This window comes from Schistocerca serialis, chromosome 1, assembly GCF_023864345.2.
Source record: "Schistocerca serialis cubense isolate TAMUIC-IGC-003099 chromosome 1, iqSchSeri2.2, whole genome shotgun sequence".
In the NCBI taxonomy this organism is placed as follows: domain Eukaryota; kingdom Metazoa; phylum Arthropoda; class Insecta; order Orthoptera; family Acrididae; genus Schistocerca; species Schistocerca serialis.
The window spans coordinates 629,503,887-629,531,779 of NC_064638.1; the positions used below are offsets into that span (position 1 = coordinate 629,503,887).

General features: G+C 38.7%; 1 protein-coding gene across 1 annotated transcript in view; it reads left to right on the plus strand.

Moving 5' to 3' along the window:
- The window catches only part of LOC126419675 (otoferlin-like), a 468,560-nt gene that overhangs the window by 261,916 nt on the left and 178,751 nt on the right, over positions 1-27,893 (plus strand). Inside the window, exons 18-21 of the mRNA XM_050086891.1 lie at positions 7,910-8,110; positions 10,852-11,103; positions 11,199-11,360; positions 17,831-17,967. Of these exons, the coding sequence (XP_049942848.1) occupies positions 7,910-8,110; positions 10,852-11,103; positions 11,199-11,360; positions 17,831-17,967 (752 nt within the window). The remainder of the gene's footprint in view (positions 1-7,909; positions 8,111-10,851; positions 11,104-11,198; positions 11,361-17,830; positions 17,968-27,893) is intronic.

Genomic DNA, 27,893 nt, shown 5'->3' on the forward strand with positions numbered 1-27,893 from the left:
GATTTTTCTTGTTGCAATTGCAAAGTCTCATGGCAGTATTGCATGACTGTTAGCACAAACAAGTAAGGTAGTTTTGTCCATCTGTATATCACTTTTATAAGGACATGGCTTGATATTACCATTTACAAACAACAAAAATAACATAATACATATATACAGGCACTGACATATTCACACATCTGTCAGACAAGGATAGGACAGGTAGTTGGACATAGCCTTAGCGTAGGATCCATCACAGCATTTGCCTGAAGTAATTTAGGGAAACCTTGGAAACTCAAATCAGAATGGCCTGATAAGAATGGAACCTCCATCCTTTTGCATACAATGCCAGTCTGTTTAAAACAGTCCTACTTCATTTGCTTTTTCCGTATTGCACATTTCTGTTTTTCAAGCAAGTTATTTAATTATGTAAAAGGGTAGTGCTACACTTTTCATTAATTTCTCACTCTCAGACACTGCAAACACTACACATACAATACACCCATTGTTTCATAATTAACACTAAACATATTATCAGGACCATAGCGATGATGTCTGGTTTTCATTTTGTGTTCTGCAACTTTCCACTTGACAAACTGGAAAACTGAGTCAGCATCCCCCTAAAGTGCGTGAGATGTTCAACTCACCAAGAGAATAAGGTGTTAGCATTATCCATTGCATATCTTTGAGAGTAAGCTTCCCCTGAAAAAGAAAAAAAGAAGGAAATAACATAGTGTGACAGTGTTATTTGAAATAATAATGTTTTATTATCATTTTTATTGTTTGTATATACTACATTTTTTACCGAACCTGTACTCTGTATTATTTATCTCCTTCAATGTTTAAATGGATTGCTTAACAGATACTTTTTGGCTACCTTTTTTAAAGGAGTGTGTTTTAGTTATCCCTCCAGTCTCCTTGGGCAGTTTGTTGTACAGTTTTATTCATTGGCAGAAAATGCTGTTTTGAGTTTTATTTCTATTCTTACCAGAACATATAAGTTCAGTCTGGCTAGTGCTCTATGGTCTAGCACAGAGATGTGTGTGCAGTAATTATGAATGTTATTTTTCATGTGTACAACTGATTGAGTAATTAACTCATGTGGTATAGTTAAAATCCCCGGTATTTTGAACATGTCTTTACAATGTTCTTGACTACTGTTTGTCGCTATTACTCTTATGACACTTTTCTATAATTTGAAAACTGTGTTCATATTGTTTACATTTGTTCCACAGAAAAGAATTCCACAGCTAAGAACTGAGTGTACATATGAACAGTATGTAACTAAAAGACACTGGTTGTTACACACTGATGGCAGAACATACTAATGACATTCTGTTTGCAAGTATCATTTTGTGTTCACATCATTGCAACTGATAATAAATATTCATTCATAGAAATTCTGTGTTTATTATATTTTGTGTTTATTATATTTATTTAATAATGCCATTTTCCCTCTTTGACCTGAAATACATATAATTTGTTTTCTTCATATTAATTGTCACTTTATTGCATATTGACCAATTGTAAACTTCTTTGTTGGTGTCATTTGCTTTCTCTGCAAAGAGCACTGTTGTTTTGCCAGTGATTATAGTATTGCTGTCATCGCCAAGGAGAAATGTTGCCCCTTGACTAATGCTACTGAGAAAATCATGGATGTATACCAGGAACAGTAGTGGCTGCCCTGAGGAACTCCTTGATATTTATGTATTTTTAATCTAAGCATTTTATTAAAATTTTGGACTTATTTGAGTACTGGTATATGTTATCTGTATTCTTTGTATCCTATCTGTAAGATATATTTGGAACCAGTCATTACCTACATCTCTTACTCCTAATGCTTCTAGCTTATTTAGTAGAATATCACAGCTAACAGTACCAAAAGCCTCAGAAAGATCTAAAAAGATTCCTGTGACACATTAATATTTTTCAAGAGCATCAAGTACAGCTTTTGTGAACTATGTTCTACCACTTCAGCAACCAAACAGTGATTCATTTAAAAGGTTATATTTATACATTAATTTGCCTCTCATAATTGCGTCTCTTATTTTTGAGAATGGTGACAACAGGGAAAATGAGCCAATAGTTTTCTATGTCTTCTGCATCACTTTTCTTTAGCAGAGGTACAACTCTTATCTGGAAATTTCTCAAATGTGTGTTATTCATTTATTATGCTTCTTAAAGGAGCTTACATTGTTTCAGCACATACCTTGGTATTTCATCTATTATGTTTTGTACAGTTTTACTGACTTAGTAGTGACATCATTGTTCTTAGTGCGCAATTATTTACAGGGGATAAATTTTTTTGGGAGTTTTTGTTGTAATTTCTCTGTAGGCTGCTTGAAAAGTAATTAGTCACATATTTTGATAAGTGGTGTGGATCATTAAGGCCTATTATTTTATGCCACACCCTTATCATTTTGTTATTGTGCCTTGTTTTGTCTCTCCCTGTTTCCTTTTTAAAGACTGTTCACACTGTTTTGCATTTGTTTTCTGAATTGTGTGTTATTTTCTCATGAAACAACTTTTTTTTGCATCAGTCAGCAATTCATCATAATACTCTTTGTACCTGTAATAGAAATTTAGGAATATTCGCTCATTATGACTCTTTTTCAAGGAACTGGCATATGTAGGGACTTGGGAGGATTTCTTAATACCAGCTGTTAGCCAGCTGTTTTTGTGAGAGATTGATACTGATGTTGGTAATTTTGGAAGTTTTTTTTTTCAAAATTCTGTTTAAATAATGTCGAGAACTTACAAGGAGAGGACGCCTACTTATCATTGCCAAATTCGTCCAAATTTATGGTACTACTTATCAATTGTATCTTTGAGATTGTGATTAGGAAGGGATGTTTGAATCAGTGGTAAAAGATCAGATTCATTTTGAAAAGGTCGCAGGTTTGACTCTTCCCGATGGCAAATATTTTTGTGCTCCTTGGTAGTGCATACACTGCTGACATCACCATTAAGTGCAACATTATATAGATTATTTTATTAATTTATAAAAGCACAAAAAGTATAGGCATAGGATGAAATGCGGGTTAGTTGTGATGTCAGTATTGTACGCATTGCCAAAGAGCACAAAAATACACTCCTGGAAATTGAAATAAGAACACCGTGAATTCATTGTCCCAGGAAGGGGAAACTTTATTGACACATTCCTGGGGTCAGATACATCACATGATCACACTGACAGAACCACAGGCACATAGACACAGGCAACAGAGCATGCACAATGTCGGCACTAGTACAGTGTATATCCACCTTTCGCAGCAATGCAGGCTGCTATTCTCCCATTGAGACGATTGTAGAGATGCTGGATGTAGTCCTGTGGAACGGCTTGCCATGCCATTTCCACCTGGCGCCTCAGTTGGACCAGCGTTCGTGCTGGACGTGCAGACCGCGTGAGACGACGCTTCATCCAGTCCCAAACATGCTCAATGGGGGACAGATCCGGAGATCTTGCTGGCCAGGGTAGTTGACTTACACCTTCTAGAGCACGTTGGGTGGCACGGGATACATGCGGACTTGCATTGTCCTGTTGGAACAGCAAGTTCCCTTGCCGGTCTAGGAATGGTAGAACGATGGGTTCGATGACGGTTTGGATGTACCGTGCACTATTCAGTGTCCCCTCGACGATCACCAGTGGTGTACGGCCAGTGTAGGAGATCGCTCCCCGCACCATGATGCCGGGTGTTGGCCCTGTGTGCCTCGGTCGTATGCAGTCCTGATTGTGGCGCTCACCTGCACGGCGCCAAACACGCATACGACCATCATTGGCACCAAGGCAGAAGCGACTCTCATCGCTGAAGACGACACGTCTCCATTCGTCCCTCCATTCACGCCTGTCGCGACACCACTGGAGGCGGGCTGCACGATGTTGGGGCGTGAGCGGAAGACGGCCTAACGGTGTGCGAGACCGTAGCCCAGCTTCATGGAGATGGTTGCGAATGGTCCTCGCCGATACCCCAGGACCAAAAGTGTCCCTAATTTGCTGGGAAGTGGCGGTGCGGTCCCCTACGGCACTGCGTAGGATCCTACGGTCTTGGCGTGCATCCGTGCGTCGCTGCGGTCCGGTCCCAGGTCGACGGGCACGTGCACCTTCCGCCGACCACTGGCGACAACATCGATGTACTGTGGAGACCTCACGCCCCACGTGTTGAGCAATTCGGCGGTATGTCCACCCTGCCTCCCGCATGCCCACTATACACCCTCGCTCAAAGTCCGTCAACTGCACATACGGTTCACGTCCACGCTGTCGCGGCATGATGCCAGTGTTAAAGACTGCGATGGAGCTCCGTATGCCATGGCAAACTGGCTGACACTGACGGCGGCGGTGCACAAATGCTGCGCAGCTAGCGCCATTCGACGGCCAACACCGCGGTTCCTGGTGTGTCCGCTGTGCCATGCGTGTGATCATTGCTTGTACAGCCCACTCGCAGTGTCCGGAGCAAGTATGGTGGGTCTGACACACCGGTGTCAATGTGTTCTTTTTTCCATTTCCAGGAGTGTATTTGCCGATGGGGGGGAGTCGAATCCGCATACCTTTCAATACCAATTCGTTCTCTTACTTCTGAGCCAGACACCATTTTATGAACATATTGTCACAGGGACAATTGATAAGTTGCACATGGTGACGGATCCGTGTCAAAATTCCTTTCATTTCCTAAACACTTGGCCATCTGAAGTTCCCACTTGGGGCACTTTCATGCGCCACATGTTGCATGAATTTGGACGAATTCAGCGACTATGATTAGGCACCCGCTCCTTGTTAGAAAATTTTGAAATGACATTGTACACTTCATCACAAATACAATTTGCTAGTTTTCTTGAGAAATCTTGAATCTTGGTTTTTGACAAATGTTTTTTGTATGCCTGAAGTTTAGGTTTCTTTTTCCATACCTGATTTTACTGTTATTGTTCGAGAGAAATGGTCTGAAAGCCCAAGCTCTTTTACAGTTACACCAAACTTTTCCCTGTGTGTATTTGTGGCTACATGGTCATTTACTAATGCAGCCCCATTGCACTATTGACCAACAGTGACATACCAAAATTTTTAAGGTTGTTTTTTGAGGGTGATGGTGCTACTAGTTTCATTTATGATATGTGTTTATGTTTGTCTCCATACAAAATTATGTTGACTTTTATACTTGAGACTTGACCTTGAACTTTTGTTAATTTATTGGAAAAAGTGTCAATTTCCACTGGGTGATTGATATGCACAAAATTTCATTTCTTGGTGATATAAAGTCCTGCTAGTTCAATAGCTAATATTTCTTTGTGTTTGTGTTCACTGACTATGCTAAGGTCACATCTTGATTTAAATTGTGTTCTTTCTGACATAAGGGTATGATCCCCCACTTTCTGAAGTGGTCCTAGAGTAAGAGCCTATCATTTCATACAACAATAATGCTACATGTTGGATTTCTGGGTCTCTAAACCAGTGCTCAGTGATGTAAACTACAGTGCAGTTCAAAGTCTGGAGCTTTATTTTTTATTGCTTGGTATGTTTTAATGTAAGATTGTTAAATCAATGAAAAGTCCCAGGCTAATTTTTCCAATAGTTTCTTTTGTTATGACAGTGTGTGTGTCTTGTGAGAAATTATTTCAGAATGTTTTGGAGTGCTGCAGACTTTAGTCATGGGATGTCTGGATTTATCCTAAAGAAGATCTCACCTTTGACAACAGATATTTGACAATGCATGCCTTGAGATCATCCATCACTAGTTAAATACTAAATTCTAAAAATTCTTCGTATAGCCCATCTGCAGCTGATCATTTATTCCACATATTTTGAGTTCTTCTTGGCATTCTTGTATCACCTTTCCAAAGACACAATGGAGCAAAATAGGCCACAGATCATCTCCCTGTCTAACATCTCTTTGTACCTCAAAAACATTAGATGTCTCCATTAATAAGTTTTAAAATAATGATAATAGAGCCCAATTTGTTTACATCAGTACTTTCCTAACATAATAATAATTTGTTCACAGTATTACCCGGTAAATATCCTGTATTAAATTTATCTTGTAATTTATTGTATTCTTTAGCATTTTCGAGACTCTTAGTTTCCATATGGAAAATTCTATGAAAATTACCTGTAAAATTTTAGAGATTGATAAATGTAAAAATGTAAACACTTCTACTGAAGTGTCTTTTTAGGGACATGGGACATAACCTCCGCCCCCACCGAGACCCCCCCCCCCCCCTCGATCTACGCCTGCTTTCGGCTCCTTCTTCTAAATTGTTACAAATAAAAGCTTTGTGTTGGTAGTGTTTTGCCTGTGACCACTGTGGAAACTACGAACAGTAGCCAAGATCAAGGACTGTAGCATTGTAGAAGTTATTAGCAAGAATCCTGAATTCAAAGTCTTACATGATTTTTCCACAGCAAAAAACTTCAGTGCCTACTATCACTTATGATTACATGAAACATATTAATATTCATTGCTTTCTTTGCATTACTCCTATTTCTTGGACACTCTTTGTGCTGGAGGGAGCTTGCTTCACCCACTCAGTATAGCAATCAGTTTCTATCAGTGCCCAAGCAAAGGCTTACCAGTATCACAACATTATAATATTTCATTGTTAGTAACATAGTTATCCAAAAATTCCTGCTCAGTACTATCATTAAAACAAAGTGAGTGAATCACTTACTAGGCAACCGTACAGTAAAAAATAGTAAGGGTATTTCAAAACCTAAACTGGTCTACAAGTGAAATGGTTTGTATAACAATTTGGATTATTGTTCCTTGAAAATGATTAATCAACTATAGAGACTAAATTAAGTGGTCAATCTGCTCTACATTTTCACAATTGCCAATACTTTTGAAATAATAGTTCTAATTTGGTTTCATAGCCCATGTCATTTTGCAGACAAATGTTGCATCATCTCTCTCTCTCTCTCTCTCTCTCTCTCTCTCTCTCTCTCTCTCTCTCTCTCTCTCTCTCTTTCTCTCTCTCTCTCCCTCTCTTAAAAAGAAGTCTGATAATTATTACAGAAGCATTGAACATAAGCAGAAGAAAACTGAAGTGTGCTAAGACTTCGGACAACTATTGTTTTCTGTCCAGCCACTGGCAATCAAATGAAAATTTTGCACAGTAGCAGCAGCATAGTAGTCATTGTTAACTGCTGTATTGCAGTTCACTGTGCTGCATACAATCCTTTTGTGCTAGAATGAATGTGTCCTGACTGTGACTGTTTCTCAGAACAGAAAATTCATTACCCACAGTAAGGACACATGCATAGTTTAAGAACACTCTCAGGCACTAGCGTGAGCATTTGATGAAGGATCTTACACATCAATTTGATCACAAGTGCCTCCAGCACTAAGAATCATAGGCAGAAGTGCAGGTTCTGATCCACCAATAAAGAGGCAAGGATCACTTTATCCCACCGATCTGTTTTGACCATGTATGTTGACATTCCATTTGCTTGCCCACAATACACCACACTTGTGGATTTTAGTATGTGTCAGGATTAATATTCAGATGGATTTTTTTTTTGCTGGTGCTGGAACTTTTGCTTGGGATTTGGATTTTGTTAATATTAACTTTTAATATCTTGTAACCTACCTGATGAAACACACCATATACTCAGTATAAATGCTAGACACAGATCGCTTTTTTCGCTGCTTGTACCCATACTTGTCACAGAGCACAAGACAAAGTTTAGACTCTACTTAGAATTGTGATAGAAAACAACAAGAAATATACTGCATTTAATTATGAATTCCTCATTTCCTATAATGATGTGAGACCCATCATACTGTAAAGAAATTACACACAGTAAAGAAGTAATGTAGAGAGACATGTGAATCAAGAATGTGTGTATCTGCTATGTGCTAATATTTTTAATATTATATTCTTAATGACATCTCCATTAATGAAGTTAAATATATTTATTTCAAAACCTTGTTTGTTTTTCCAGCTCCCTGGAAAGAAGGGTGTTGGTCCTAGTGGATGGGCTATTCAATCAAAATTGCAAATGTATATGTGGTTGGGAATTCTTAAGCACAAGAAAAATTGTTTCAATGGGCTTCCAAAAGGCTATGAAATATCACATGAAATTCGAAATGCTGAGAGACCAAGAGCACTCCCACCGTCTGTCATACATTATTTAGAGAAATATGTAAGTGGATTATTACTTCCTATTTTTAAATCCTAATGTTGTCCAAAGTGGATATAGTACTTAGAAATGCCACCTCACATCTTCAGACTAACTCTTAAAGTGGGGTAATTTCTCTCATATGTCAGCTTACAGTAATTGTTTTAGTTGTCAGTTGTTCCAAGAATCATGACACACAGTAATGGATTATTATGTGGAATGAGACAGTATATTACAAAGACAGTGTTCTGGATACATCTTCCAAGCATTTCAGTGGCAGGCAAAACATGTTGTTGATCTTAGACCTATTTTTCCCACAATTATAAAAAATTAAATAAATTCCTCATTTAACATTTCAGTATAAATCACACACAGTTCTGTATGGTATCACTAGTTATGAAGTTGTGGTGTGGAGTAAAATGAGTTAGAAAGGTATGATTTGAATTTGTTCTAACTGAAGAATACTGAAACTTATTGCTCAAACAGTACACACACATGGAAGACAGGGTACAATACAATTAGCAACACACGAGTGGCTGGTGTATCCTTGACCTCTGACCTATACAGACATTAGTTCCAATAGAAGGCATATCTGACAGGCTGCAAGTGCAACTGCTGTTGTATTAACAGGCATGGTGGCATCTAGTGACCAAACCAAGCACAAAATTCACGTGTGAACTATGAAGTGGTACATGTACATGACTGGTAACTACAGCAGATTTTATTATTAAAATGTTTTTATTATTTGTTACACCATTTATATATCAGATGTCACCAGACTTGAGCGACAAAAGTTGACAGCAATATCCTGTGCATGACAAAGTTATACAATTGGCATCCAGAAATCTTTTCCTGGAGAAGATTTCTTTCACTTTTTCTCTGTTGGTCACTGTTGTTTAGTGCCACAGAGCCCATCACATTTTAAAGAAGTTACAAGTAGTAAGCGTGTAGGCCTTTGCGGCAGCAGTCAGATATGGAGAACTTCTTTTGGGTTTGTTACTGTATCAGGCTGCAATAAGAACTGACATTTCAACTGTGGTGCTATTGTAATTGACAATTTACAAACACTGATTTGTATTAAAATAAAACAAGGTCACAAAAACGAAAGTAATCAGTTTATTCTACTTCTCATCTTATCCTTAGTTAGAATGTTTAAAAAGGAGGAAATCAAATATCTTTTTAATTCTATGTGTTTTCTTCATATATGTGCAGTTCATTTGTCACCTGCACATGTCCAGTAAGTATCTAGAGGAAGTAACAGAAGGAAGAAATACTGTTCTTTGTACTGTGTGACTCTGTTTGATTATTTCATGTTGATAAATCTATACAGATTTCTGTATCAGTGATCATTGCTGCAATAGGTATCACAGGTTTTAAAATTTTTGTATTACACAGTGTTTTCAGAATCCATAGTATTGTGTAAAAAGTGCTGATTTTACACCCATGTAACTGTAGCAGATATAATGGAACTTGAAAAGTAGGAGAGCATTTACAGGAGTGAAGCAGAAAAAGTTGCATAAGATCCTGTACAGAATGAGTAATGCACTTGTACTCTGTGAGTTAAAAGGTGGGAGTTTAGAAAGATTTTACCTGTGCAACATTAACGTTTAAACACATGGAAATAGTACACCAACAAGTAAGAAAATTGAAGGCATGTAACAGACAACATATGGGGTACACTCTTTCTTTGATGAGTGCTGTAGCTCCTCAATGCATTGGACTCAACAAAAACCAAAAGTACTGGTCATCCATGCTGATCATCGAAAGCACAAAGGCTACTCACAGGTATTGACCAAAGTAGGATCCTACCTACTTGCAATACCTTTCAATAGCACTGTGTGTATGCTCAATATTCAGTTGACGTCAGGGACTAAGTAGGTAGCCCCCTGCACAAAAAGAATTCATCAAATAATCTTGCTTTCGTTCAACAGAAACTAGCTGGCACATTCTCTCAGTAAATAAATGTGTCTTTAAGTGTGTGTTCTCAGTTAGGAAATAGGTGAACATTGTCTAGTAATGGATCTCTGTATCTTACATTTGGCAACTGGACCAAGTCCTACTGGTAAAAAACAGCTGCCCATATGGACTGAAGTCCACAAACCAGAGCTGTACTATGGCAACAAGAGGCATTCCATGTGCTTTCTGACACACCATACTTTAGGATCAGTGTGTACAAAATCTTTCATGGTACATCGGCCAAAGTTTCCACACTTTGAGCAGTCTATAGAAGCAATTCTGTGCCCATGCTCAAGTGATGTCATTTCTCAGCATTCTCAAATGATCTGGTTATTCGTGATTAAACTGACAGATATTTTGCTGCACTGTTACAAACTGGACCAGCCAGTGACGGTGCTTTCTACTCATATAGCTCTGACTATTGTAAGAGATCCTTGTCATTGCTGTTCTACCAAAATCACTGTATTTATTGTAGACTCGACATGACTTCAGAGATTGAGAGCCCATGCAACAGGCTCCTGTGTTCTGGTGTTGATCAACAGTGCTGGTCTCTAGGATTTTTTAGCATCTTGTGCACATTTGTTGTACAGAGTGAGTTCAGGAATGAAAATGATAACAGAGGCATGAACTTTCCAATATAACAACTGTCAGATTATTTTAATTCAATGCATAAATTATCTTTTATGAAATAATACTTTTTATTGATATTAATTAATGGTGTGAATATAATTTGTAATATTATTTTAGCTACTATCAGCTACAAAAAAACTCATCAACATAAAACTGACATTTGAATTTTTATCCCACAGTCCTTCCAACTTCGGGCACATATGTATCAAGCTCGCTCTTTAATTGGATCAGATGCATCTGGACTGTCAGACCCATTTGCAAGAGTAGTGATTGGAGAATACTGTAAAGTGACTCAAGTTATTGATGAAACTCTCAGTCCAACATGGGATGAGCTTCTTGTCTTTAATGAAATATTAGTATTTGGTACAAAAGAAGAGATAAAAAATGATCCACCTTCTATCATTATTGAGATATTTGACCAGGATAAAGTGGTATGTAAATGTGACTTAATCAGAAAATCAGAAAAATAATTCTCAAAACTAATTATAACTGCACACCCAATGCTAAATATTCTCTAAATTTGCAGGGAAAATCTGAATTTATTGGAAGAACTGTTGCTAGACCACATGTGAAACTTGTGGATGAACCTTACTCTAAGCCTAATTTCCCACCCTCATTGGAATGGTATGAACTAATGAGAGGCCCTGATCATGCTGGCGAGCTATTAGCAACATTTGAGTTACTAGAGGTACTGTTATACTAAATTATGGTCTTTGTTAATGTAGAGTTTCCTGTGTATAGTGCTGATGAAATTAATCAGTTTTCCAGCAGGATGTCAGTGTAAAAATACATGATGTTTCAATGAGTTTCATACTCATCATCTTCTGGTAAACTGTCAAATACTTTGGATTTACCATTGTTTATAAGCCCTCCCCCCTGGCTGTGAATGATCCAGGTCATGTGCAGCCAGTGGCTGATGGGGCATGGAGTGGATGGAGCAATGTGGATGGGCCTTGTACAAGTGCTGCATTGAATCTCCTTGGGGCATCCTTGAGCTACTTTGCATACTGCCCACTGATGAGTACACTCTTATTACATAACCACTAGCTCACAATATTTACTAAGCTAAGCTGATAGCCATCATCCCTGTTGATGAAATTCTCATGTTTTCTTACTTCTTTTGATTCTTTTGTGATGCTCTCCCAGTAGCCTTTGTCTTGGCAAAAAGACTTGGTGTTCTCAAAATGAAATCTATGTTCAACAGTGGAAAATTTAGGATAGAATAATGACAACATTATGAAAAGGATAGTTGCTACTCACCATATAGTGGAGATGTTGAGTTGCAGATAGGCACAAGAAAAAGACTGTCAAACAAAGCTTTCAGCCAGACAGGCCTTCATCAGAATTAGACAACACACACCCACCCACCCACCCACTCACCTACCCACCCACACACACACACACACACACACACACACACACACACACACACACACACACACACACACACACACATATACACAAACACAAACACAACTAACTCACACACAAATGTGTGTGTGTTGAGTTGCATTTACGTGTGTGTGTTTGTGTGTGTGTGTGTGTGTGTGTGTGTGTGTGTGTGTGTGTGTGTGTGTGCGCGCGCACACACGTTGTCTAATTCTGATGAAGGCCTGTTTGGCTGAAAGCTTTGTTTGGCAGTCTTTTTGTTGTGCTTATCTGTGAATGAGCATATCTGCTAATGGTGAGTAGCAACCATCCTTTTCAAAATATTGAAATCTGTGTGCTTCACTTAGACTGTGCCCAGCCCTCATTGATTTATCTGTGTGTAATGCAGACATACACACCTAATATGTTCCTTGCAGAACTTTGAAATACAGCACCATATTTGCCCAGTATATTGGCCATCACATTCAGTGCTGTATATGCTTCTCTTAGGAGTGTGTGACGTATGGGTGAATGTGTTTCTGTTGCCCTATCCATTTCTATTGTTTGATCCTTCTCTCTTCTTCCTCAAAGTCTTGTCTATGTGTGAATATTCTAACAGAATTTCAGTCGTGTGAATTTGGTGATCCTAATTCATTAAGGCCTTTTTCTGTTTGTTTTTACTGGTTAGATTATTAATCTTGTTTTCAAGAATTTGTTAATCTGTTAAGGTCCATTTTTTCAAGGTGTCATATGAGCAGGAATCTTCACATACACTTTGCAGTGGTAATCTTAAGGATTTTCCTATAGATTTCAGCATTGGATTTTGGGTGATATATGATCAACTTATTTTTCGCAAAATTTTATGTTATTCATGTTGGACAGACCATAGCTCTGATGCATAGAGTGCTTCTAATGTGATCACTGTTGTGTAGTGTTAGATTTCATAATTCCAGAAAAGGCAATTACTGCTACAAATATTCTTTCCAATCTGTAAAGCAGTTTCTACCTTCTGAAGACTGGATTCTGTATCCTTCTTTTTGTTACACTTTTCAGTGATCAGCTCACCTACGTATTTAAATTCTTTATGGTAATGGAAATTTCTGGTAGAATTTAATTACTTTAATATTAAGGTTACAACTCACCAAACAGAAGAGACAGTGCTTGATTTCTGACACTATGCATTGGTAATCTGTACCGGTACATCTGACCAAAAAAATCAGAACTGCAGAGTTTAAGAAGTGTTACAGTAGAACTTTATTTTTTACTAGGAAAATGTTATATCTACACTTACAAAATGTGGAGGAAAGTATTAAGATAATGTTTTAAGAAATCTAAATTTCAAAAACCATGCTGATATTTTGAGATGTGGTTGCACCCACCAACACAAGGAACAAAATTCCAATAAACATGGGCTCTAAAATGCTTACTTTAAGAGCTGTAAGCCCTTACTCATATTTGATATTGTGAAACACATCTCTGCTGTTGCAGTTTCTTTGCTTTCCATGTTTTGGGAGGAGTTAGCATGGACAAAAACAAGAAAGAAATGTTCAGTTGACATAGGCCCTAAAATGCATAACTTAAGAGCTATGAGCTCTCGTTCCATAGAAGAAGTACGTTACACAGCAGTAAAGATGAAAAAGTATGTGTTTTAGAGCCGATATTTATTGGAAGAGCTTGCAATAGAAGAGATATGTTTCACGGTATTGAATGTGAACAAGTACTCATAGCTGTTAAGGTAGACATATTAGAGCTCTTGTTTATTGGACTTTTTTCCTTGTTTTGGTTCGTATGTCCACCTCTCTAAACATTTGACACATCTTTTTCACACCTTATATACAAAGCAGTATCCATCATTTGATTCAGTACCTGTTTCCTTCAAGCATTCCACCCTCTTATTACCAGTTATAACATAATTTTATGTTCTTAAAATTTACTCTGCTCCTGTGAGTTTACTTTATCCACAGAAGTATTAATTTGATTTAAACTATGTTGATAATACAAAATATTCAGGCACTATCTCATGAATTTATATCTCAGTTAATTGTAGCCAAATTATTGGATACATAACTTGAGGGTACTGTGTTCTAGTGCTCCAAGTGGGACTCATTTTTATCGTCTTGAAATTAATTGCAGCTGAGATCAAAATGTGGAAAACTATGTATCTGCTTCTGATTTTCACACATACAAACTCATATGTTGGGTGTAATGATCGCGCAGTTGAGTGCCCCACAAACCATACATCATCAACATCATCATCACACTCATGTTGTTGTTTGTTGTGGTCTTCAGTCCTGAGACTGGTTTGATGCAGCTCTCCATGCTACTCTATCCTGTGCAAGCTTTTTCATCTCCCAGTACCTACTGCAACCTACATCCTTCTGAATCTGCTTAGTGTATTCATCTCTTGGTCTCCCCCTACGATTTTTACCCTCCACGCTGCCCTCCAATACTAAATTGGTGATCCCTTGATGCCTCAGAACATGTCCTACCAACCGATCCCTTCTTCTGGTCAAGTTGTGCCACAAACTTCTCTTCTCCCCAATCCTATTCAATACTTCCTCATTAGTTATGTGATCTACCCATCTAATCTTCAGCATTCTTCTGTAGCACCACATTTCGAAAGCTTCTATTCTCTTCTTGTCCAAACTATTTATCGTCCATGTTTCACTTCCATACATGGCCACACTCCATACGAATACTTTCAGAAATGACTTCCTGACACTTAAATCAATACTGGATGTTAACAAATTTCTCTTCTTCAGAAACGCTTTCCTTGCCATTGCCAGCCTACATTTTATATCCTCTCTACTTCGACCATCATCAGTTATTTTGCTCCCCAAATAGCAAAACTCCTTTACTACTTTAAGTGCCTCATTTCCTAATCTAATTCCGTCAGCATCACCCGACTTAATTAGACTACACTCCATTATCCTTGTTTTGCTTTTGTTGATGTTCATCTTATATCCTCCTTTCAAGACACTGTCCATTCCATTCAACTGCTCTTCCAAGTCCTTTGCTGTCTCTGACAGAATTACAATGTCATCGGCGAACCTCAAAGTTTTTATTTCTTCTCCATGAATTTTAATACCTACTCCGAATTTTTCTTTTGTTTCCTTTACTGCTTGCTCAATATACAGATTGAACAACATCGGGGAGAGGCTACAACCCTGTCTTACTCCCTTCCCAACCACTGCTTCCCTTTCATGTCCCTCGACTCTTATAACTGCCATCTGGTTTCTGTACAAATTGTAAATAGCCTTTCGCTCCCTGTATTTTACCCCTGCCACCTTTAGAATTTGAAAGAGAGTATTCCAGTCAACATTGTCAAAAGCTTTCTCTAAGTCTACAAATCCTAGAAACGTAGGTTTGCCTTTCCTTAATCTTTCTTCTAAGATAAGTCGTAAGGTCAGTATTGCCTCACGTGTTCCAGTGTTTCTACGGAATCCAAACTGATCTTCCCCGAGGTTGGCTTCTACTAGTTTTTCCATTCGTCTGTAAAGAATTCGTGTTAGTATTTTGCAGCTGTGACTTATTAAGCTGATAGTTCGGTAATTTTCACATCTGTCAACACCTGCTTTCTTTGGGATTGGAATTATTATATTCTTCTTGAAGTCTGAGGGTATTTCGCCTGTTTCATACATCTTGCTCACCAGATGGTAGAGTTTTGTCAGGACTGGCTCTCCCACGGCCGTCAGTAGTTCCAATGGAATATTGTCTACTCCGGGGGCCTTGTTTCGACTCAGGTCTTTGAGTGCTCTGTCAAATTCTTCACGCAGTATCGTATCTCCCATTTCATCTTCATCTACATCCTCTTCCATTTCCATAATATTGTCCTCAAGTACATCGCCCTTGTATAGACCCTCTATATACTCCTTCCACCTTTCTGCTTTCCCTTCTTTGCTTAGAACTGGGTTTCCATCTGAGCTCTTGATATTCATACAAGTCGTTCTCTTATCTCCAAAGGTCTCTTTAATTTTCCTGTAGGCGGTATCTATCTTACCCCTAGTGAGATAGGCCTCTACATCCTTACATTTGTCCTCTAGCCATCTCTGCTTAGCCATTTTGCACTTCCTGTCGATCTCATTTTTGAGACGTTTGTATTCCTTTTTGCCTGTTTCACTTACTGCATTTTTATATTTTCTCCTTTCATCAATTAAATTCAATATTTCTTCTGTTACCCAAGGATTTCTACTAGCCCTCGTCTTTTTACCTACTTGATCCTCTGCTGCCTTCACTACTTCATCCCTCAAAGCTACCCATTCTTCTTCTACTGTATTTATTTCCCCCATTCCTGTCAATTGCTCCCTTATGCTCTCCCTGAATCTCTGTACAACCTCTGGTTCTTTTAGTTTATCCAGGTCCCATCTCCTTAAATTCCCACCTTTTTGCAGTTTCTTCAGTTTTAATCTACAGGTCATAACCAATAGATTGTGGTCAGAGGCCACATCTGCCCCTGGAAATGTCTTACAATTTAAAACCTGGTTCCTAAATCTCTGTCTTACCATTATATAATCTATCTGATACCTTTTAGTATCTCCAGGGTTCTTCCATGTATACAACCTTCTTTCATGATTCTTAAACCAAGTGTTAGTTATGATTATGTTGTGCTCTGTGCAAAATTCTACCAGGCGGCTTCCTCTTTCATTTCTGTCCCCCAATCCATATTCACCTACTATGTTTCCTTCTCTCCCTTTTCCTACACTCGAATTCCAGTCACCCATGACTATTAAATTTTCGTCTCCCTTCACAATCTGAATAATTTCTTTTATTTCATCATACATTTCTTCAATTTCTTCGTCATCTGCAGAGCTAGTTGGCATATAAACTTGTACTACTGTAGTAGGTGTGGGCTTCGTATCTATCTTGGCCACAATAATGCGTTCACTATGCTGTTTGTAGTAGCTTACCCGCATTCCTATTTTCCTATTCATTATTAAACCTACTCCTGCATTACCCCTATTTGATTTTGTGTTTATAACCCTGTAGTCACCTGACCAGAAGTCTTGTTCCTCCTGCCACCGAACTTCACTAATTCCCACTATATCTAACTTCAACCTATCCATTTCCCTTTTTAAATTTTCTAACCTACCTGCCCGATTAAGGGATCTGACATTCCACGCTCCGATCCGTAGAACACCAGTTTTCTTTCTCCTGATAACGACATCCTCTTGAGTAGTCCCCGCCCGGAGATCCGAATGGGGGACTATTTTACCTCCGGAATATTTTACCCAAGAGGACGCCATCATCATGTAATCATACAGTAAAGCTGCATGCCCTCGGGAAAAATTACGGCTGTAGTTTCCCCTTGCTTTCAGCCGTTCGCAGTACCAGCACAGCAAGGCCGTTTTGGTTATTGTTACAAGGCCAGATCAGTCAATCATCCAGACTGTTGCCCTTGCAACTACTGAAAAGGCTGCTGCCCCTCTTCAGGAACCACACGTTTGTCTGGCCTCTCAACAGATACCCCTCCATTGTGGTTGCACCTACGGTACGGCTATCTGTATCGCTGAGGCACGCAAGCCTCCCCACCAACGGCAAGGTCCATGGTTCATGGGGGGGATCACACTCATATGTTTCATTAATTACCATATGCTTTTTTTAGAGTTACAGTGCAACAGAGCTGAATATCTTGCAATAGTCTGCCTAAGAAACCACCTCCAGAATTCTAATTTATCAGTACTGAGAGCTACCTTGTTACCACCCTTCCAAATTTTGCATGTGTCAGTAAAGATTACCTAAAATGTTTGTATACAAGCTAATGTTCATTTTCGAATTCTGTTTCATAAATAGCTGGGAAATATGACTGACCCATCTGTACTGCCACAACTCCCTGAACCCAAAGAAGCAACAGAGATTCTAGGAGACTCAGACACAGGTCCCATGTTACCTGTGCCCAGAGGAATACGTCCTACACTCGCAAAATACAGGTAATATCACAGACAAATATTTCATGGACTACATCACTATCAGTTTGTTTTGACTAGTTTCTAAATTTTGACACTCAAGTGTATATAACTACAGGATGGTACATTCATTGATTATTGAGTTATGTATGGAGGTCCTAAGTAACAAGGTACAGTAGTCTCAAATTATTATTGCACTGATATCTTCAGACATTTTTAGTGTTTTGTTATTATCTCATTTATTTTGACCTTGACAATATGAGCTTCTTTCAGTAGCTTGCCATTTAAGTTCCATATTGTCAGAAGCTGTACACCTGGATGTTAATGTATTTGGGAACAACCATTGATCTTATGTAACAAATAACGTGATTCATGCAACTTGATGATATGTTTCCATTGACTTATCATCCAATCTTGGTTATCCTGGCCCATATGCAAATGTAACACACAGTGTTATTTAGTCACCATAGGAACATGTAAGGCTCATCTGTTGTGATGCACCATGGTCAACAATATTCACTGAATAGTGTTTTCCAAAACACTTGTGCGTGCGCCACCTGTCATCAGATTTGCCACAGGTTACCACGTATCCTGCTTCACAGAGTGGACAAGCATCTGACCACCACATTTTGTGATGAGGCATGGACATCCAAGATCTTGACTCATACTCATGGTTTCATCTTCCTCGAACTGACCAGCATCACCCATTGCAAGATGCTCATTCCCAGGCACTAGGCCATAATGAGCTGCCGTTTGTCAGTCACTTATGTCACTAGATTTCCTCTTTTGCTGTCCATATCATTGGTGGAATGTTTTCCCATTCATATCTGCTCTGCTTATATTCTTTCCTTATCAGAGCACATGTCCATAATGCTGCTAGCTCATTAGTCTATTGTCCCAGTCACCATCTCCCCTTTCAGGGAGTCAATGACTATCTAAAAAACAGTCATAGGTTGCACAGTGTTCCTTATTAGGTTACAAATAATGCATTTTGCCTGGATAGGGCATCATCACAATATCTGAAAATGTAAGGGGACAGCGAATAAATTCAGTTTGGTCCTACTCTGGACCACTATAAAAGCAAAACAAGCTTCAAAAACTGACCAAATAAAATTATATAGAGAAATGCAGTGTCATTCACATTAAAAAATTAGAAATTTTCTGCCAAAAAGCAACCATCAAGAAGAGATGATACTGAGTAAAACGTACTAAAGTAAATGTTCACTAAGAAAGGACACGTTAAGCATAATTCCACCTTCACTGAGCGTTTTAAACCCAGTGACCACATGTATACTTCGGAACTTAAGGGCTCTGCACCGTGTTCGCAAAGGAAAGAGGCTCAGTCTGCTTGAAGAGATTGAAGGTGTTGAATATTCATATGCCAAGAAGGATATGTTACTCAGTAATCAGTTGTCAGGCAAAAATTAATTTTTCTATGATTGCATGTTTCCCATTTTTAAATAATGTGTTAGCTTTTAGCTTTTTATTATCTGGGCATTGGTCACTTGTCATGCAAATGTAGCTGTATTTTATCTTCATGGCATTCTTCCCTTTTAGCCATGTATTTGAAATCTAATCTTTATTTTATTGCTATATGTATTTTACTTCATTATTCATTTGCACTACTTTTGAGCACAAGGGTTTTCTATGTCTCTGTGCATAGCTTTTGATCTAGAATGTACTGCATTGTATATATTCGCATTTGCTCTATTATTTTTTTATTTGTTTCTTAATTTATCCATTACCATTTGAATTTAATGCCTGCTGTTATCACACTGTACACCCAGTGGCAATGCCGCATGTCATCCGTCATTACTATTAGCCCAATGTTTTGCATGAGCTCATGTCATTCATATGTATGAACTATGTGAGTACAGATGGGACTCTTGGGTTGTTGTTGTGTATGGCTGTGTTCATGGTTTGCATCTGAGGTCCTGTTCTGTGCTGCTGTTGCCATTGTGAGGTAAACATATTGTTCTCTACTCATGCCTGATCCCAGTGATTTTATTTCATTAATTTTTGATATTTTTTCTGTATAAGTTGCCTTTTAGTATATTTTATTTGGTATTATGTATTCTTGATGGATGCTTTATGGCATAAAATTTCTGATCTTTTAAGATGAGTATCATTACATGTCCCTCTGTAATTTTATTCGGTCAGTTTTTGAAGCTCATTTTTCTTTACAGTAGTTCTGGAGAGGACTACTTTGAATTTATTGTAATATCATCTTCCCCTATATTTTCAGGTAACCTGATGATGCCCTATCCAGGTGAAACACGTTGTTTGTGAATTAATAAAGAACATTGTGCAACCTATGACTGTTTTTTAAATAGTACCAATAGAAGGCTGCTGTACCATAAAACTAAGATGCAATGGAATAATTTTTAATCATTGACTCTTTTAAAGACAGGTCTCATCCTGAGTAATACACTTGACACATTCTGTAGTGAAAATAATTTAGTATAGTTGTTACTTATAAAATTGATCATCTGGTTTCAGGTGTCCTGGCTGTGGATTTTTAAGAAACTTTACTGAGCATAAGATTATCATATGTTTGCCTTTACTCATACTTGTTACTATTCCTCTCTTTTTAGTGAGTGGATCTTTCTTAATTGGAAGAATTTCAGTGCTGCCAATATGCAGTGAAATTCCAAAGAAGATACACATTTCTTTTATACTACAGTTTTGCAGCTGAAATCCATGACTCATTCTTTTTATTTTCACTCTGAAATATATTTAACCACAAAATGAATAGTGTTATTTATAAACAGTAGCCCAAAGAAATCCATTGGTGTACTGCTAGTGCGCTCTGTGTGTAATTTTTTTTAAGACAAAATATGTAGTTGCTACTGTGTGTCATGTGGTTCATTATGCCAAGTTCTTGCTTGATCTATTTAGTTTTGTCAGAGTGAGTTCTTGGTCATGACTGATTTCATCCCGACCATTGCCCATTGCTCTGCAGTGTCATGAGACATACATGAGAGTTATGTTACCACACTACCCAAGTTTATGCATTCTCGAGAGTCCAATCAACCATTTCTGATTTGTTATCTCTGAGTTCATAATGATTATCTTCTAATACAGTCCTTAACTTCTTGTCAGCAAATTTTTCATTCGTCCTTCTAGTTTTCACATTGGAAGATCCAGGCATCAGCTAATTAGTCACCATTTCAAACAACATATGTCAAAGTCAGATAAGCACAAAAAGTGATACTGTTGGCAGAAAACCCCACTCTGAGATTTTTTTGCTAGTTCACAGCTGCAGAACTAGAATGAATATTACACTTGTGAATATGCATGGGTATGAGCACCTGCTACATAGACTCACTGGTCATGGAAATGGCTATAAGTGTCATCTGCACTGAAATCCTGACTTGCATTGACATTTATGAATGTCAGCCACAGTAAATGTGTTGACACCTAAACTGATACATGATGATAAGTGTGGTACTAATAATAGGTTTTGGGTCATTTTTTAAAAAATGGAACAAAATAAGAACAATCTTCAGTACAGGGAACACTAGAACAAAAAAGTGAATACACATGTCTGCCTGATCAATAAACTATTAATGAATGAGCTAGTCATTCTGCAACAAACACAAATTTCCCATCTAAAAGTTTAGGCAGGAGTTCAGACAATACACAAAATTTTAAACTCTGTACAACACTTACCTTGTTTGCTGAAACAGAGAATAGAACTTCACACTTGTGTACCAATGCCCAGTGAAAAATTCATTAATATATGACATACCTTAGAAAATATGTCACAAGCATAAGAAGGTGGGTGCTGTTACCGTGCATGTAAAACATCATGTGTCAAATAAATGCCTTACTGGATAAGCTTTCTAACCTCTTTATTACTGGAAGGAGAAATGACACTGCCAGACAGTTAACTTCAAGTCACAGTTTATAAGTCTGTCACTTTGTGCTGCTCTGTCTCTCACTGGTGCATGAATTTTTGGCTCACAGCAAGCCAATAGATTGCAGGGAAACTGCACAATATCCAGCTTTCTTGATGAATATGCCAGCTTTCTCATTACATGTGGATTTTGACACAGTCTTACTTTTGTTTTAGGAGAGGGTGAATACTGTGTCATTTGTATCATTTTCACTGCTAAGTAACTCCAGCAAATTGATTGATTCACAACAAAGTGCAGGGATCTGGAGCACTCATAAACACATAAAACTATGCACAGAAAGGTAGCTAAAATCTGAAATTGACAGTAGTGATATCTTTTGGATGAATTGAAATGTGTATCAAAAGTATAGACTAATGGGAGACTGAGGTTATGTATTTGTCACAGTAGACAAGAAAGTCAAGTTCCCTGAGACAGAAATTGGAAACTGCCTGGGAGATCATAAGAGCAAGAGTGAGTTTCAAGGATGAGCAAAATCGTATAGTTGGATCATTCTATTAACCATTAGCTCCATCCCCAGTAAACTTGACAGACAACCTCATCTCTCTGCTACATATGTTCCTCAATCATACGGTCATCACTGGAGGTGATGCAACAATTGATTGTGATAACTGCACATTTTTAACTTGTGAGGGTGGCTTCACTTTTTACAAAACAACACTAAATGAATTTTCATGAAACTACTTAAAATGATACTTCAGAAGGTTCACTCATAGTGAAAATATATTAGATAACAAAGAGACATGAGCACTTTTCGGATGCACCCATGTAAACTGATATCGGGTAACAATGAAGCACTTAAGCAACAATGAACATCAAAGCACAAAGGGTAACTAAAACAATTAGTAACACAGGAGTACAGCATTATACACCACTTAGGAATGAAATAAACACAAAGTAGAGGGAAGCCAAGATGATACAGCTGTGGGGAAAATTGTGAAAAAATTGGAAAAGATGAAGTCTTCAGCAGGACTGGTTCAGCATGTAGGTAAGTTATGGTATGGTACAAAAGCATTCAGTGAATTTTAAAGCAAGAGTGTCAACATTATGATTGTAATGGAAATTCCACTCTTTAAGTGCAGAGGGGAGAATGGGAAGAGTATTTTGAAGGAATCTATGAGGAGGAGACACTGTCTTATGATGTGATAGAAGATTTAATGAGAATCAATATGGAAAACATAAAAAAGCCTGTATTAGAGTCAGAGTTTAACAGAGATTTTGCTGCCCTGCAATCAAATAAAATGGAACACATAGATATTTCTTCAGAAATGCTTATATCATTTGGGAAGGTGGCAAACAAACCACTTTCCAATTGGTGTGTGGAATCTATGAGTGTGAAGTCATACTATCAGACTTTCAGAAAAATATCATACACACCATCCTGAAGATAGAAAGGGCACCTCAAGCAGCCAAGTTGCTGATGAGAATAGTACACATAAAAGTGGAAAGGAAAATTTAGGATGTCTTCAGTGATGATCAGTTTGACCTTCAGAAAGTAAATGGTACCAGAAAGGCAGTTGTGACATTGTGCTTGATAATTGAAGCAAGACACAAGAAAAATCAAGACACATTTATAGGAATTGTCAAGCTAGAAAGTATTCAGCAATGTAAGATGGCGCAAATCTTCAAAATTCTCAAGAAAACAGGTCTAAGCTATAGGAAAATATGGATAATATAAAATATGTACCAGAACTAAGAGGGAAAAGTAGGAATGGGAGACCAAGAATGAAGTGTGTGGGTTAGAAAGGATGTAAGACAGGGATGTAGTCTTTCATCCCACAGTTCAATCTATACTATACCAGAGTAGCAATGATAGAAATAAAAGTTTAAGAATGGGATTAAAATTAAGGGTGAAAGAATATCAGTGATAAGGTTTGCTGATATCATTACTATCCCCAGTGAAAGTGGGGAAGAAATGAGCATGCTGTTGACTGAAAGCAAGCTGAAGAAAGACAAAAGTAATGTGGGGTAGCCAGAATGAGCTTAGTGATAAACTTAATATTACATCTCATGTAACAAGATAATAGCATTCCTGAAGAAATGCCTGAGATGTGCATGTTCTTTTCAGCAACATGTGAAGCCTATGGAAAAATTGGATGTCAACCTAACATGGGAACTGTAAGATTATCACAGCTTGAAGAATCCGTAACACTTATGCAAGGTAAGTGTAGGCTGATCAAACAAAATCCAGGCTCATGCTAGCATGTGACTGACATTGGAGTCCACACGGCACTGCCCAACACATGAAATACCATGCCACTGATGGATGACATGCAGATCACTCTGACTCTCAACCACAAAAGACTCCTTGTCTAATATACACAAGTTTGGTGGAGATAACAAATCTCTCTGCCCTTAATCCTCTTTAAGGGGCATGTAAGCCCGAAAATACCCAGGCTTGTGCTGGAGTCACCAAGTGAAGAGACGAGAGGCAACAGGGATCTCTGCCAGCAGTTCCACCTGCACATCATGGGTGACACTTGGGATGGTTATTGGCTGAAGATCAGTGGTCAAGCACTGTTGAGGACTTGAACTGAGGTGGGGAGAGGGGATGGAGGAGCAACTTCTGATGGCTGTGGCTAAGATGGATTGGGGTACTTCACCTTCATCAGATTCTCTCCCCCTCCCCGCTCCAGCAAACAGCTCAGTGGACGGTTACTCCAGGCAAGGGTGTAAACTATATGGTAAATGGTGCATGGATGATGAGAATGTCTTCAGGTGCCATTTAGTGCTTGGAGTGATGGCTGTTTGGTTCCTCCCACCTTTACTGTCTCCTGTTTGTCTAACTTGCGGTGTCCATTGTTCAGTTTACAGAGAGTATGTGTTTAGTGTGGTGGGGTCAGATGTTGCTGAACTGCAAATATATATCATTGTCAGCCCTTACATCCCAGCATGCTGCCTTCACCCACTCAGGTGTCTGTCTGAATATTTGTGCCTAAATGGCAGAACCTTGCCAATGCCATGACATGGCTATTAAGTCAGGGGTGCATGGTGCTGATGCTATAGGTTGAATAGACCATTTGGCTGACCACCATGTAGTACCTCAACCAGACCCTGCGTATTTACTGGAGTTTCTCAGTAAGTCACCAAAAAAGTGGACAGGATATTGTCAAAACTGATTTCTTTAGTTTCAGTTTAAATGTCCTGACCAACTACTTGAGCTCTGTCTTTGGTGCCTGATAACCCAAAAAAGAAACCTGGCACCTGACAAGAGTAATTTTAGAGGGCTTGATGGTTAACCCAGTGTTATGAATCTTTGACAACACTTGTCCAAGATGGAAAAGGTGCTCCACAAATCAACTGCTCTAAATGACACATATTGAGGTAGTTAAATACACAGACGAACTTCAAATCCACCAAGATGGATCCAACAAACAAGAGAGGACAGCATTTCCAGTGGTCAACCCAAAGAGCATCCTGTTGAACTCTAGGTGTTCCAGTTGGTGTAAAATGCTGTGATGTGCTTAGATTTTTTGGTAAGAGGGATTTGATAATAGGCTTGATTTAAATCAAGCACAGTGAACTACTTAGCCCCAGAGAACCACATAAAACAGTTGTGAAGATCAGGCAAGGGGACTGACTCTAAAACAACCTTTTTTTTCAGCAGCCTATAATCCACAACCATCCTATAGTCCTCACCTTGAGCCTTGGGGCAAGAAAAATGGGCAAAGCATAAGGAGAAGCACAAGGCCTGATCACCCCATCGTACAACATATTAGTTAACTTATGCTTCAAGATTTTCATTTTAGGGGGCGAAAGTCAATAGGGTGACTGCCGAACCAGAACATCATCAATGAGACTTCTGTCATGGTCGATTGCAGTAGTTACTCCTAACTTATTACATAAAACATCAAGAAACTCCCAAAAACCAAATGCAGCCTGGTCTGATTGAAGATGAGCCACGTCGAATTCCCCCCGTCTTGCAAATTATAAGATCAGTCACACTTGGACGGTGACAAGAACAGAGGGCTACCTTGTCACCTGGTGAGAATTTAAAGAAGATGGCACGACTAGGAAAATCAATGACCAGTCCAGTTCTTTGAATAAAATTGCATCCAACTAACAGATTAACTACTGGGTCCTTTGCAACCAGGTGAGTAACTGGCCAAGAGAAATAGCAAATGGACAAGCTGCAACGCACCTCCCCAATCAGAGGCAACGCTTTCCCATTGGCCACATGACATCTCTGAGGGCAGGGGCATGTGGGAATAATTTACACAAATGGCTGAACTCCAAATACAACTTATTGTCAAGGAACGAGACAGAACTACCGGAGTCAAATAATGTGCACAGAGGTTTCTGTCCGACATGGGTGCAAACATAAGGGAGGGATGATCTTGTCACAGCATGAATACTTGCATACCAAGTGGTTGACCTTCTCTGACAAGTACAAACCCTCTCCGCCCCATGGCGCCAGCCATTATACCTAGGAGCCCTCGCAATTGGACTCTCGCACTCAAGATGGTGGTACATGCCAAAATGCCTGCATGCAAGTGAATCAAATTGAGAGTGGCTTTGTCACCCCTGGAAACTGAAAGCACCAGTGCTGAACCCATACCTACTCTACACTGCTCATCAGCAAAAGTGAGAGCCTCAGTAGAATCTACTAATTCATGCAATTCACCAAATTTGGTGGGACAGCAAGCAAGTACCAAAAGTGACTGATCCTCAGGGTGCATGCCCTCTAATATGTTACAAAAGCTATCAGACTCAGTGACGGATGTATTGAGAGCTAGTATGGCCATCGGCACTCACTCTACATATAGGCCCAAAGTCTCAAAGAACCCCTATACCTGCCAATAATACTTTCGACCAAGATGTTTGCGCTTACCTGCTTACAACATTCTGCCTATAAAAAGAGCCCTGAGCTGCCCTATAGAGTCATGATGTCTCAAGATTGCCAAGACCAAAGTACCCAATGTCCCTTTTGCTAAAGGATAAAGCAAGGATAGAATCATGTGGTGTGGTATGCGTAAAGCATCAGCATGAAACCCAAACCGCACAAGCAGCCACAAGATTTGCTCCACTTGATTTAAACTATTAACAGACAATTCAGAAATACTGGACAGAAAGCACATAATCAGATTGCGTAACATAGCAAAGTGATCAGAGGGTGAACTACCTACACTTTGGGCCTTGGAACACTTATCATCCTTCCTTTCTAAACTAACGAATCCTACCCTAATGTAAGTCCCTTGCCTGGTCACTCAACTGCTTAACTAATGGGGATAAACCAAGACCCTTCAGTTTCTCATTATGGTTAAGCTAAGATGACTGAAATCCAACAAGGGATTCCCTAAATGCACCACATATGCTTGAATCCCAGTGACCTGCCTAGTTGCAAGTTGGCTATCCTCCAGAAAGGAGAGATTTGGCCTTATGTCATCTAACCCATCTGAAATGTTATGAAAAGAGGCACCTACCTCCCCAATGATGTCCACCGAAATTCTAATCGGCTTGTTCAGTGCTGCACACAACCTGTTCACTGATTCCAGGATGCTACCTTTGGTTGGAAGTTGACATATTTGGAGTTCATACTGAAAATACTCCTTTTTCAAATATAAAATTTTGGGACACCCTCTGGAATCCATGATAAGTAATGGCTCCCTGAAAACAATGAAACAACATATGAGTACAGTACCTTGAAAAGGAGAAATATGTTACCACAATAATCACAAGAAACAACAAGTGACATCAAATGGTAGACAACTCTAACCCTTCCTCCCACTAACCAGAACGTAACCACACCCTGCCTATACCAACGGATACCTCAAACTAGGTTTGGGATAGCCTTAAGGGAAAAACATGGAAGGTGGACCCAAATATTTGTCATTTCTTGTTTCACATAATACATTGTATTACCTTAACACAATGTTAACATCACAATTTAAAACTTATTACAAGAATCAAAACTGTTACCAAAACTTGAACAGGCTCAAATCTAAAAATTAATATACATAAAAAAAAACACTTAACAATTGCACCATTAAGAGAAGGGTATGAAAATCAGAAGTACAGAGTTCCCAAAACAGG